This window comes from Brachyhypopomus gauderio, chromosome 1, assembly GCF_052324685.1.
Source record: "Brachyhypopomus gauderio isolate BG-103 chromosome 1, BGAUD_0.2, whole genome shotgun sequence".
Classification (NCBI taxonomy): Eukaryota; Metazoa; Chordata; class Actinopteri; order Gymnotiformes; family Hypopomidae; genus Brachyhypopomus; species Brachyhypopomus gauderio.
In genome coordinates, this window is record NC_135211.1 from 3,134,614 (window position 1) to 3,149,502 (window position 14,889).

At 45.4% G+C, this 14,889-nt stretch overlaps 1 protein-coding gene across 1 annotated transcript in view; it reads right to left on the reverse strand.

The window, feature by feature from the left end:
* The window catches only part of lrp1ba (low density lipoprotein receptor-related protein 1Ba), a 284,803-nt gene that overhangs the window by 197,758 nt on the left and 72,156 nt on the right, over positions 1–14,889 (reverse strand). Inside the window, exon 18 of the mRNA XM_077010394.1 lies at positions 10,290–10,406. Coding sequence (XP_076866509.1) covers positions 10,290–10,406 — 117 coding nt within the window. The remainder of the gene's footprint in view (positions 1–10,289; positions 10,407–14,889) is intronic.

Below are 14,889 nucleotides of genomic sequence, written 5' to 3' on the forward strand. Positions count from 1 at the left end.
CATCCCCGAGTTCCTCACTGTGGGTGTTGCGTTTGAGTTAAAGCACCCAACAGATCTTTGAAGTTGTTTTGTGGTTATGCGCTGTAGTGCCAAGCGGGTGACGGAGCTCAGAGATCCGTGCGAGCTCTTCTCCCCACCGAGCCGCGCTGGCACTGTCTGCCCAACACACCCCAGAGTCCGCGTTGGAGCGCGAGACACCTACGACAGATGTAACGTTCTACACCTACAGCACATCAAACCTTGGGCCAGATGGGCAACCACAGCAGAATTTCCACATTGTCCAAGACGAGATGATTGAGACCACAGTGGACACGCGCTCAACCAGACCGGATGGTTGAAATACTGGCGAAACAGCGCCCTCTCTGGTGAAACTCTCGCTCTGTACAGACATGCATAAACATCATGAATGGTCCCAGGCTGCCATCAGTCAACAGTTCAGGCTGCTGGTTATGATGTAATCATGTGGGGAATGTCATCTCTGTACACACAGAGCCCCCGTAATACAAATTCAGCAACGTATGAATACCGCGGTTTATCTGAGTATTGTCTTAGACCACATGTATTCCTTGGTGATCACAGATTAATCAGCGTTACAATCGAGTGTGTGTGTGTGTGTGTGTGTGAGTGTGTGTGTGTGTGTGTGTGTGTGTGTGTGTGTGTGTGTGTGTGTTGTGTGTGTGTTGTGTGTGTTGTGTGTGTTGTGTGTTTTGTGTGTGTTGTGTGAGTGTGTGTGTGTGTGTGTGTGTGTGTGTGTGAGTGTGTGTGTGTGTGTGAGTGTGTGTTGTGTGTGTGTGTGTGTGAGTGTGTGTGTGTGAGTGTGTGTGTGTGGTGTGTGTGTGTGTGTGTGTGTGTGTGTGTGTGTGTGTGTGTGTGTGTGTGTGTGTGTGTGTGAGTGGGTTGGGGGGGGGGGGGTCTTTGGGAGGTACACGTTGGCTGGAGAAACAGAATACAATGTTTGCAACTGGCATTCATCTGGTCACGTTATACCTCGGCTCTGCGGGTGGTAGATGAAGGAGCAGTTTGACTGAAATCTCGAATGTTTGCGGTGCGTTCAGTCCTCAACGTGTTCTCCACAATGATCTTCACAGTCACTGTTCACCTCCCCGCATTACACACAGCGCCATTCAGCTCATCAAACCACGGAAGGAGACGCCACGCCAAGTCGCCCGCCTTCCTTTTAGTGTGCTTCACGTTAGCGGCTGCGAGTTGTCTGTACGGTGACGTAAGATATCAGCTGACTCAAACGCAGAACGCTTCATCACCCATTGGTCACGCAGAGTTCCTGCGTCTCCGGTTCGTTTAATACGGACGTACCAACCCCCTAGAGTCAGCCCGTCTTTGACTCCTGTGCGGTTTCATCTTTCACGATGCGTGTTCTGCTTGCAATGTTAAACGGGGCCGTTTACAGCTGCAGCGGATACCCTGCCTGTACACAGCACACAAAGTGTAAAGCGCTTAATCGGAGAAGAGGTGGAGCAGAACTCGGTCCTGGATCCAGAACACAAGAGCACGGTGACTCTGGGTCGCTAAAGGGGACTTACGCAGAAATGTATTGTTCCTCGCTAACAAAAAACAACGTAGGAAGCGTCACAGGAAACGTACATGTACTGTACAAAATACTGAACACAAGTAAAAAAGCTGTGGGCTCCAACATCCCCTGTTTGTGTCTAAGTGAAGTGCTTCTGTTCCTACAGGCCTGCTAAGTTGTGCAGACAGCTGCGTGTGCAGACAGCTACATGTGCAGACAGACAGCTGCGTGTGCAGACAGCTACATGTGCAGACAGACAGCTGCGTGTGCAGACAGACAGCTACATGTGCAGACAGACAGCTGCGCGTGCAGACAGACAGCTGCGCGTGCAGACAGCAGCATTTGCAGACAGACAGCAGCATGTGCAGACAGACAGCAGCGTGTGCAGACAGACAGCAGCGTGTGCAGACAGACAGCAGCGTGTGCAGACAGACAGCAGCGTGTGCAGACAGACAGCAGCGTGTGCAGACAGCAGCATTTGCAGACAGACAGCAGCATGTGCAGACAGACAGCAGCGTGTGCAGACAGACAGCTACATGTGCAGACAGACAGCAACGTGTGCAGACAGACAGCTGCGCGTGCAGACAGACAGCTGCATGTGCAGACAGCAGCATTTGCAGACAGACAGCAGCATGTGCAGACAGACAGCAGCGTGTGCAGACAGACAGCAGCGTGTGCAGACAGACAGCAGCGTGTGCAGACACAGCGGCTCAACGCTCTCCTCACTTTTACAGCTTTTTTTCTTTGTTGTTTTGTGTTGGTTTGTTTGTTGTAGAACCAACAACAGCTCATCTACATGGGAGATTAGCACTGCAATTACACCGTTTACTCACAAGATCTCCCCCAAGATCCCCGGAGAACCCCGACCTCCGTGCACACGGTGAGGTGATGGAGATGCACACGGAAGGTGTGGAAAATGGGTAGCAGGAGCAGGGTGAGTGATCCATGCTAGGCTACAGGCTAACACACACAGACCAGCTGCATACTGGGCTACAGGCTAACACACACAGACCAGCTGCATACTGGGCTACAGGCTAACACACACACACATGGAGCAGCTGGTCCAAGTCTCTTCATGGCCAATTCCAGGTCCCTCAGCAGCACGATGGACGAGATCAGCCTTCAGATGACCTCACACAACATGAGCAGCTGTGTTATCGTCATCACAGAGACCCGGCTCACCCACTCCATTCCTGGCACAGTTATAGAGTTACAGCACAGAGACCCGGCTCAACCACTCCATTCCTGGCACAGTTATAATTATAGCACAGAGACCTGGCTCAACCACTCTATTCCTGGCACAGTTATAGTTATAGCACAGAGACCTGGCTCAACCACTCTATTCCTGGCACAGTTATAGTTATAGCACAGAGACCTGGCTCAACCACTCTATTCCTGGCACAGTTATAGAGTTACAGCACAGAGGTCTCGGTGAAGACCAAAAGTTGGAGGTGTGTGTATCCCCATTCACATTATAGATACAGACTGCTCTCAGGAGTTTATAACTCTGAAATTCAGTTCTTTCTTCCAAGGGAATTCATCAATGTAATGGTCAGCGTAGTGTTCCTACACAAACAAATGCTAAGCAAGCTCTTATCAGACTGCACAACTCCGTAAACAACCAACTGACGACATGTCTGGACAGCACTGTAATTGTGGCAGGAGACTTCAACTGTGCTGATCTGAAATCAGTTTTGCAGCCGAAATTGCACAGAAACACGCACTTTCCTCAGAAGTAATCTGGATCGGGTTCATACAAATATACCCTGAGCAGTCAGAGCGGTACCATCTGCTCACCTGGGACTGACGGACCACAATTCCTCAACACCGACCCCAGCTTATAAACTACTGATCTGCAGGATAAAACCAGCCGTCAAAACTGCACAGGTTCGGACTGAGAAAACCACCTCAATACTACAGCACTGGTTTAACAACACTGACCAGAACAGTGTTTGTGCACATATATTTAGAGAAATATACTTAATCAGTCTTGGGATGCTTAAACTTGTATACAGAACGAACTCAGAAGACAATAATCAGAAACAGAAAACACCTGGTGGACACGGGGCACTGGTCTAGCTCACGTAGACACTGGTTTCCAGTGATGCAGTAGGCCCCATTGAACTCTCCTGATGGACACTAAAGGTCTTTGTAAACACCACTGCTAGTTTTGCAAACATTCAACCTCTTGATACAAAAAACTGTAGTCCCAATATGCTCTAAGACCCCCACAATCATCGCTATCCTGAGAGAAAATGGTGTGTAAGGTCTCGATGCCTATCAACCAATTACACTAACACCCGATAGTCATGAAAGGCTTTGGGAGCCTGGTGATTTTCCCACATCAAAGCCATCATCATCCCATTGGACCTGGACCAGCGTCCACGGAGGACGCGGGGTCCATATGGCACAAACACACCTGGACCCACCAAACACATGTGAGGATGTTATTTGTGGATTTTAGCCTGGCTTTTAACATCATTATCCCCTCACAAACTGGTCAGCAAACTGGAGAGCTTAAGTCTGAGCAGCCCCATCTGCCCCTGGGTCACGGACTTCCTGCTTGACGGACCACAGAGAATAAAGTTTTAGGAAGCCACGCCCCTGCACTCTTATCCTGAAGACCGGGAGGCCTCAAGGTTGCACACTGCGCTTCACGCTCCTCACCCTGTTTACGCACGGCTGCACCCCCATCCACTCCTCAAATAACATCATAAAATTTGCCCATGACACCACAACAGTGGGCCTCGTTTCAGAGGGCCGTGAGGGTGCCCACAGGCATGAGGAATGTCTGTGAATGGACCAAAGTCAAGTTAGTACCTCCATGACAAAATAGATCATTTTTTGAAAATACAAGAAAGCCACACCACCTCCATCAGGGCCTGAAATTCATTTTTCAAAATGAGTGGGAATCCCCCCCTTAAATGTGTCACATAAGGGGGATTTATACATTTTGGGGGGGGGGGATACTTCTGGTGAACCTACATACAGGTCTTACTGTGCTTCAACAAGATTATATAATATATACACACACAATATATATACAATATATATACACATTGTAACTTGTCTCTTGGTTCTTCTCTGCCCTGATCTGTCCTCTCCTTGGTCTTTCTTTTCTAAAAAAATAATAAAAAAAAACATTCCAACTGCTCTCTTGGAGGGCCAAGCTCTGAAATTAGCATACATTGGTTAGGCTTGTTATAACTTAATTTTACGTCTGTTTTGTGTGCTGAAATGTGTCGTCACATCACAATCAGCTGACTGGGCATCAGGCAGAAATTTATACATTGCAGTAATCCAGGGTTGCCAACTCTCGTGTGAGACACACGCATTTGACCGTCTTCACACGCACAAACGTCATACATCCGATTTCTCACGCTAAAAAAATCTAGTTTATTTATCTCTGCTCTACATCTATGATTCAATGAGTTACTAGTTCGCTCTGGCGCCACTAGTTCGCTTATATCGCTCTGATATAATACTTAAGGTGTCCATTTTACACCCCCCCCCCCCCAACAATTTACACACGCACACCCCGCCCCCCGGCCAATATTTTACACACACGCCTCCACCCCCCTCCCTCCTAAAATCAAATCTCACTCTAAGTGATAAAAGTTGGCAACCCTGGTAATCTGTTTTTTTTGCACTTCTCCTCTGTTATTGACCACCTCTTTCAGATCAGCCTCGCGCTTTCTTTTCAGTGCTGCTGTATGAGAAACACTAGCCGAGTGGCGACTTAAAGTCAATGTTTTGTAGCATCGGCTGGTAAAAGGCACAGCACCGTACATTTTACAAATCGAGCAGCTCATTTCACCGCTATTAAGTTCGAGCCAAGGATATATTCTTGGCCAGTTGGACTGAAACATATCTTTGGACTGCTGCTTTAGTTTACTACCGTCACCTGTCTGTGAATCCTGAGGGTTAGTTTGGTCAACGTCGCCACCGCTGCGGTGCTAGGAAGAGTGAGAGCACCGAGTGCAGCGTCCAGTACGGACGTCGGTCTGTCCGACTATCTGTCCGTCTCACAATACAAACAGAGCTATTGTTTTGCTGAACGTTTTCGCTGTAATTGTGTGCGGGAGTTTCCCGCATTATTATGGCTACAATTGCGGGAATCCAAGAAACAGTGCGCAATTCCCGCAATCCCGCACTGAAATTCAGGCCCTGTCCATACATGCGGGGAAGCACAAGAATGTGTGAAGAACGTGAGGTTCCTACGTGTCCACAGACACCTACACAGTCCAACACCTCCTACCTGATAAGGACAGCACAACAAGAGGCCACCACAAAACCTCCCCGTGATCTTCTACATATCTCCGTGGAGAGCGTCCTCTCCCAAGGTCTGGTGGAGTGTGCTAGCTGCACAGCTGTAGACAAGGAGGAGCATTGTGCGGTCAGGGCTGGTGGATGCATCACTGGGCCCGACCTCCCCAGCCTGGGCAGCGTGAGTGCCAGCCGACTGGAGAGCAGGGCTGGCCGTATCCGCAGGGACGAGACACACCCGGGTCACTGGCTCCTCAACGGGCCGCCATCTGGGAGGCCACACGGGGCCATCCCCACACGGACCACACACGGTGACTTCAATAACACCTCATTGATTACACCACACACACACACACACACACAAACACAGTCACTTCCACACTTACTTTACACATGCAGGGAATATATAACCATTCAGATTATCTGTGTATAACTACACGTTTACATTATTTATTCGTACTAAAATTTTTGTTCTTCTGATGCTCAAACTGCCATGGACCTCTGAAATAAACTGTACCTTACTTACACTGTAATCTACTCTCAAACCGAGCAAAAGGACAAACCATCTATTAACCTTTTATACTTGCCACAATATAATGTCATGTTAAGTTTTTTATCTTCCCATAAGCACTTGGGTGAAGTGTGCAGTGGTGTCTCTGACATGATAATGCTTGATCAAAATTTACCAGCGTGTTAAATAAAGCCATAAAGATTTCACTGTTTCTCATTGATAAAGTTCTGTTCACCGATAGTGAAACCAGTGCTTTCATTACAGGCAAAGCAAAATGCATTTCTAGCTGGATTAGCAATAACACTACCAACTGTTAACAGTTGTAGCCAGGGGCGGACTGGGGAGAAAAAGTGGCCCGGGAGTTCCTGACAGACTGGCCCACTAATATATATATATATATGTATATATATCTGCGTGTGTGTGTATATAGCTACTGTATATGAATCTATACATGGCAAGTAGTGTATATGATGGCGTTTATTGTCATATGGACAATATTAATTCCAGCAATAATATGATTACAAAGCCACATAGTGGCTTTTAAATAGTCCATCATAAGACCACCAAACAAGTTGATTTACGCAAAGTGCATCCTAAAGAACAACCTACAACTCTAACGTGGGTATTTCTTCCTCTTACCTATTTGTGGTGGTTAGTTTTAATCTAAGAATTTCAATAGCTTAAAAAAACAGTGCACAGTGCTCTGGAACCTTTAAGACCGCCACTTGCGTCCGTGTTAACCGTGTTAAGGTTATTTTGTACATGGTGCCTTAGACGTTGCAGAGGCGACAGCAGTACATTTAAAATAACATGTTATCTACAATTTAAACTGCTGTATGTTTTCGTAGTCCGGCCCAGATTTTCTGGGACAAGTAGTTTTTTTTCTGATCTCCGCTGCATACCGTCAGCTCGCATCAGCTGGCCCAGTCCGCGTCCGCGGTCCAACTCGTTCATGTGTTTACAGGCTCAGTCCGCGGCCGCGCTGAGCAGGTTAGTCTGACTGGAGCGGGGGAGGTAATAGGCACCGTTAAACAGCAGCGTGACTACAGACCGGGGCCGCAGTGCGCGGCAGTGGCTCCTCCACGGGCTGAGTTAAACCACCGGCGGCCCACCGGCCCACTAACCCATCGGCCCACCGGGGAAATCCCTGGTAGCAATGTATGCCAGTCCGCCCCTGGTTGTAGCTACTCCACAACTATATTTATGTCTTATTCCAGCAAGTTATCTACCACAGAGACAAAGATCAGCGGAGGAAATGAAGGATTAGCGTTGTTTCTGCCCCTATAAGAGGCGGGAACAAAGGTCATTTGGGTATTCAAAGGTCATTTGGGTATTTACTGAGTTCAACATGAGAGAATTTGAGAAGGAAAAACTCCCCATGTACCCAGGAGGACCAAGAGTGAGATAATGACATGTAACGGGCAATTAAATATGATGGGCCTGCCAACACACCATTTCAGTGTCTCAGAAAATTTGCGGATTAATGACCCAAATCAATGACAGAATGACTTGATGGAATCATGTGCTAATTAAGCGTGTGAGTGTATGCTAACTTTAGCTACGATACATCTGTGACCAGAGTGTTTATGCTATTTCACCATCTACGGATATGGATATGTAAACCCTGAAGAGGTTGCTAGTAAGGGCACCAGGATTAGTTTTTGAGTAGAGTCAGCTGTTTGGGTGGAGACAATGGTCCAATTCTGGATAAAAAATTTTTTTTATGATGTTTCAAATCCAGTTTTCACAACAGCTTTTCAGCATTTACTACATTTGATCTTGGAGTATCTCTTGATGTACTGCCTCTTCTATAGGTGCATGTTCAACCGTTTCTCCCCAGAAAGTGTGTGTGTGTGTGTGTGTGTGGGGGGGGGGCCTTCATAATGACACTTTGATGATGTACTTTTGCATAGCTCTATAGTCACGTGATCGACCATCTATTGCAGATATGCTTACATGTTTCCAGTGGCAACCACCATTATAAGGAATAACACCTTTGACACATACACAACAACGGTGAATAAAAATAAATAAATAAATAAACCAACATCTTTGTCACATTCACAACACTGCTGGATAAAAAACTGTAATAATGAAAAACACCTCTGTTTGTAGTCAGCATTTTCTGTCAGAGGATTACAGAACTTCTAGTCTATTCCGAGAGTTTCAGAAATGCCTGCATGAGGGACTTGCATTTAGTGATATTACAGCAGATAGTGACTTCAGAGAGAACAAGTATGTGCTCAGTGAACCGCGGACATACTTGAGGAAAGGTATGAAATTCTCAATTTTTTCCTCATGTAATGTTCCCATCTGAGTGCATACAGCTGTGGGAATACCACTATTGTTAGGGTTATCAGAAACACTGAACTGCATTTAATGCATTTAACATTGATTTATAATAAAATTCCTCATTGATGAGGCTAATCATATTTAATGTGACATGTTAATATCAAGACTTACTATGGGGTCCACTGGTTAAAGTACAAATACCTTATTGCTCGTACCTGACTTGAGGGATAAGCTTTGATTGGTATGAGTGGTGCGAGTTGTGTCATTTAGGGTGGTGCGCATACATAAAGCTCTTCAGACTGAAATACCTCATGACATAATCCTCTTGTGCCAAGCTCACAGGCCTCCAATGTGGGTCACGTTCAGTGGACTAAAGGAGGATTATGGGGAATGTAGTCCTGAGGAGACAGAAGTGACACTTTCTCCCTCTTCTGTGACATACTGACACTGCAGCAAGCAGGAGGGTCTGTCCAGTTCTCTCTCTCACACCAGTCCACAGGACAGCGGCCGTAGTGCTAAGTCATTCGGAGTGACGACAGCTATCAGGGACGATCGGTGTGCGAGTCTTGGCACTTTACCTGTGCAGCGAGAAAGAGCTGCAATAGCACCGAGCGCTGGTGTCCTGACGGCTCAGGACCGCCCTGGCTAAATGGGACCAGCGTGCTATAGGAAGACGCCCCTCTTTAGGTAAGTGTAAAGGGAGCAGTTGGGGTTTGGTGCCTTGCTCAAGGGCGCTTCATGTCATGGCCTAGGACCTGGGAATCGAACCCACGACCTTCTGGTCACAAGACCGGTTTCCTAACCATGTAAATAAGGAGCCCTGCATAGTGATGCATCATTTAGTATTTTAGTATACGTGGACGTATCCTATGAAAGCGGTCCAGATGTCTCAGTAATGGTGAGCGCTTCACACCATATGCTTCCTTTATCATGAAGCTCAGAGCATAGGTTACTAAATATTTAAACGATCCTCAAGGACAAAACTCTCTGCTGCTGTCCCACAGCGCCCCTACCCAAGACAAGTCAGAACCTACAACTTGCTCCGCTACGCTTAAAGATACTGTCTAGAACTCAGGCAATGGACCTTCTGTACATCTGACAATTAGCCCAACTATGTTGTGTGGAGTTAGGTGGAAGACTCGGCTAGTGGCCAGGTCCTAAGGACTGAGCAGCAACAAACTTGGTTTAGCATAAAGGAGGCTTCAAAGCCTGTGCACTAGTCCATCTTATTCCATATAAGCCTCTTTTATAAGCTTTTCCAAATGCAGCGTCAAATTCTGTAACCTCTAGCAGAACTGTATTTCCAACACACAGCAATGGAAATAAAGCTTTGTTTAACAGAAAAAAAGAACGTTCGTGTCACGCGTAGCGGAAATAGCCAAGCTTTCGTTAGCCGAGCTTTCGTTAAATGTCCTCATCATGACACTGTTAAGGATTTTACTGGATGCCCAATTTTATCCTCTAATAAACCAGATTTGAAATAACAGCAATCTGGGGGTATCAGAGTTATTGTAGCGTCTGCATTACCACTGCTCTGACCATACAGACTCATTCGGGAGAGAAAGGACAGCTTTGATAAATAAAGGGTGAACACCGGGTGGAGGAGGTGGGGTGTGAGATCAAAGAAACAGCTGAGTGATGAATGAGAAGCTTAAGAAGGGCCTCGCGTGCGGACGGCCAACGCTCCCTCACCGCACGTGGACGGCTCGTCTGACTGGTCTCCGCAGTCGTCATCCCGATCGCAGCGCCAGGTCTCTGGGATGCACCGGCCGTTCTGACAGGAAAATTGCCCCGCCTGGCATGTCTGAGCTGCAGAAAGAAGATTAGAGACGTAAATAAACAAACAGTGAAGCGAACCTTGCCATTATTCATAAATTCATAACAAACTGTTTGCACTGAGTATTTTATTGAGATAATAGGGGGGAAAAGGTGGGAAGAAAAGGCCGGTGAGCAGAGTGTTTCTGTAAAGCATCAGAACTTTCAGACCAGCAGACACCAGCAGAGCCAGAGGGATCTCCCTGGTAACGTTACCGACTGTCATCAAATCAGATCTTCATACCAGGTCGTCCCATCACCCTCACGATTAAAGATCTGCGAGCTTTAGTTTTAGTTCCTCTGTCTTTCACTAACTGGGCTGCCATGTGTGTCTGCATTTCCAACCGTATGGGTTCAACTCCAGTGTGCCACCAACCACTGCATTCATCCGGTCCTCAGCCGAGATAAAACCCTGGGCTGGACTCCAAGACCTTTCAATGACTCTGGGGTTCCTTCCTGCTGGAGAGACCGAGGCCGTGTTCCAGGATGTGGTTCATCTGAAGACCTGGCTGTAGTTCGGGAGCTGCACCCACCAGCCATCTCATTAGGAATACACATCTTGTATGTCATTTTGTAAGTGTGTAATTCTAAAGTGTGGTTTATCTTTTGGCATACACAATGTGTGTGCCTCTTTCTGTGGACAGGACCTCTGACTGGACGTTATCAGTGGCAAGGGTGTGGTCTAGAGGCAGGAAACAGACATGGTAGTGAGAGGGTAGTGGCAGGTTAGTGACAATAGTGAAATGGTAATATCAGAGATGTGAGTGGTAGTGTCAGGGCAGTGACGTGGTACTGGTTCAGTAGTGGGTTTTCAGAAGCTACGAGGTGGTCAGGCACAATCTTCTTGCTGAGGTTTTTACACAAATCACTGTCACTCCTTGGTCCACCAGCCAAAAATATGGAGCCATCAGCTCTTCTTATAGTCGAAACTATTTCTACTAAAGAGCTCAATTACTGTGGCCCTTTTTGTCACTGTCGTTTGTGACATCACTCCAGCATTAGCTGAATCTAGATTTCGATTCTAGATTTCCCTCCAGAACAGGGGTGGGCAATTCATTTCCCCAAGGGGCCACACTAATAAACTATATACAGTAAAAAAATTATTCACTTAAAAAGTTAAAATAATAAATAAAACCTGAAAGAAGAGAAATGTGGAGGACAGAATTATATCATTATTTAATGAACTTGTTCAGTCTAGAAAAAAAACTAGAATCACATCGACCGCAAAGCTGCCAGCTCCCCCATCATCTCAAAGCTTTTAGTTACCCCACGTATAAAGATCAGTAACTGGGCTGAATCATGGACATCACAGCTCTTGCCAGAGCCAAGAAAAATATATAGTTCAAATTATCCGCTTTGTGTTGCAGCTGAAGTTCCAAATTCCCCTCGGTCCGTCTCGTCGCGGGAGAGCGAGAGCGACACATTTGCAAATGCTTCCTTTTTCTCAGGACAAATTAGCACTGCAGAATCCACCAAACAACCTTTGACGAACTCCCCATCAGAGAATGTCTTACTGTTTCTTGCAGTAGGATATTACAAAGCTGGTCCTGACTGCAGCCTCCCTGGATGAGTGGAGATCTGTGAATCATCCTTACTGCTTTTGTACAATGCCTTGTACAAACTCTGCATTCTGCATCAGTCTTTCTTTGTTTAATATTAAAGGGTGTATTTTAGGGCTAAGCGCTAACTTCTTGACAGCTGTCCAACACAGTCCCTGACACATATGAATGAAGGTGCATAAGGGAACTTGCTGGACAGATGCAAATCTAAAAGCATAAACAATACGGTTTTAATAAAAGCAGCATAATTGTATTTCATGCAACCTTCATAGTGGCCTCATCAACCATCAATCATCTCCTCATCCACACAGGCCCGTGGAATAAGATACCAAATATAATAAGCTAATCTGCATGGTCAGTCACGTTTGTGAGGGATTTACAAATACAACATGTTGGAAAGACAATAAGAACAAAGGGAATATTTGAATGAGCCTTTTACTTGTGCTAAATGCTTTCAATGGCTGTGGGGAGGTCGGGTTTCAAAGAGATGTAACGGAAACACAAACTGAAGGGAGATTGGAGGTCGCAGAACGAGAGGTCAAATAACACTAAACTATGGTGTCCAACAGGCAGATATGGCATTACTCGAACACACAATCTCTCTGTTCGCTAAACTACTTTCAGGCTTGGAAAATAACCTTGCGGGTGCTCAATTAACTCAGTCTAGTCAATTCATTTGTACTGACACCATCTTCTATTCTCCAGCCTTAGACAGAAAAGGCCAAAACTGCAATTCAATTAAGGAAAACCTACAAAACAGATACAATTATTTCGCTCACCCGAACCAAACTGACTATAGATCCTGTCAGTAGGTCAGCTTGGACAGTTTTTAATCTGTGTTATCCAGTTGGGACATGTTCTTACACTTGTAAATCTTTAGTAAACCAAGGCTGAATTATTTGGGCAATTAATTTCAATGCTGCTACAAATTAACAGTCAGCACTGGTAGTACAGCGCACTCCGACATTTTAAGAATAAGATCGCCTTGTGAAATCTGGACAAATTTAAATCTCTACCGACATTAACATCTACATAAGGACCATGTCTACGTCCAAAATACACAGCTGGTACAATAACTCCAATTGATCATACACTTGTTGCTGATATTATCTTTGGTTTTTGTAAAGGTCACTAAATAAGGGGCAGAGACCCTCATTGGCTCCTCCTCTTTTTTGGGTGTGTGCTTTGGACTGACAACATGGAATGAAGCTTCAGTATATATTTTTCCAACTAGACTAAAACTTTCATTTTTGAGCCTTAAGCTGTCATCTCAAACTCATAAGCCACACCCCCATAGAGAGAGGGTCCGCCTCCATCAAATTCCACCATGTTGCACAATGTGGTCCAAAATGGACAAACTAAAAACTGGCAAGAGTGACTTTTGTGTTTTTACACGCAAGCAACAGCTTGAATTTGGTGAACAGGAAGAAAAAGAAAAAAAAATTACAAGAAACACTAGTGTGGCCTTTTCTAGATTGGGGTGGCCTTTTCTAGATTGGGGTGGCCTTTTCCAGATTGGGGTGGCCTTTTCCAGATTGGGGTGGCCTTTTCCAGATTGGGGTGGCCTTTTCTAGAGTGGGGTGGCCTTTTCCAGATTGGGTGGCCTTTTCCAGATTGGGGTGGCCTTTTCTAGATTGGGGTGGCCTTTTCCAGATTGCAGATAAAGGACAAATGTTTTCTGAGTGATGCCCAAGCTGGCTGTTTTCTGCTGGAGAGGTAATTTCGTATACCAATCAAAATGCAGTTTGTTGTTTGATTATTTTAGCTGGAACACTGCCATAGTTATGCAGATAAAAAAATCTTTCTCCCTGTGTCCATGTAAAAAAAAAAATCTACTTGCTACCAGAATTGTAATTTTGACTTTATTATTTTGACCAAAGATTTTTTTTAAACCTGCTACTGAGATCAGCCCACAGCTGATGAAAGTTATTGCCAAGAAAAGTGTCATATTAAAATAGCTTTGCAGCTGAAGTTTATCTCTGCCATGTATTTTTCCCCCATTGGCAGAATAAAAGACCAGATGAACTATCCAGTAACATTGCAATCAGACTGAACATTTAAAATAAAACAATAATACCGATTTGTGCCATTGCTTTGCTAATGTTATTGTGGGTTCTGCTCCACATTTGGTAAGATCAAACGGGGTTTTGTGTGGGTAATTCCACTCGCTACTGTCTGCTACTACATACTCGGACATTTTATTCAGAGTCAAATTGGAGGACAGAGGGACTGTAGTTGAAACATGTAACAATAAATAACAGCCTCACGTCACTAGTTAAAGTGCTCATGTAGAGGGTTACAGCAATGGTAAATGTAACAACTGCTGCATTCGTAATGCTCATATGGCTGAAATGATCAACACGGGAGATCTAGGAGATCCACCTGTCTATCTAAGATGTCCACCTGTCTATCTAGGACGTCCAACTGTCTATCTAGGACGTCCACCTGTCTATCTAGAAGATCCATCTGTCTATCTAGAAGATCCACCTGTCTATCTAGAAGATCCACCTGTCTATCTAGAAGATCCACCTGTATATCTAGGAGGTCCACCTGTATATCTAGGAGGTCCACCTGTCTATCTAGAAGATCCACCTGTCGATCGAGATCTGCTGGTTGGCCACTGTGCTAGAGGAAAACCTCAAGCTTGTTAAAAAAATTGCACAGTATCACCTCCAAACAGAATCCATGCAGTATGTGTTGCAGCATGCTATTTATGGATGTAAGCATTTACTGATGTATTCATTTAACTTTTAGAAACCTTAATCCATTTTTGGAAGGAACAACAAAAATAATTGTGCACAGCAGATAAAGATCAAAGAAACCTCATAGCCAGTCAGTGCCTTTGTTTCTCCTTGCATTGATGTTTCCAGAAGAAAAATATTAAAAAATGTATATGAAGAAGGGGGAAAATCTTTTCT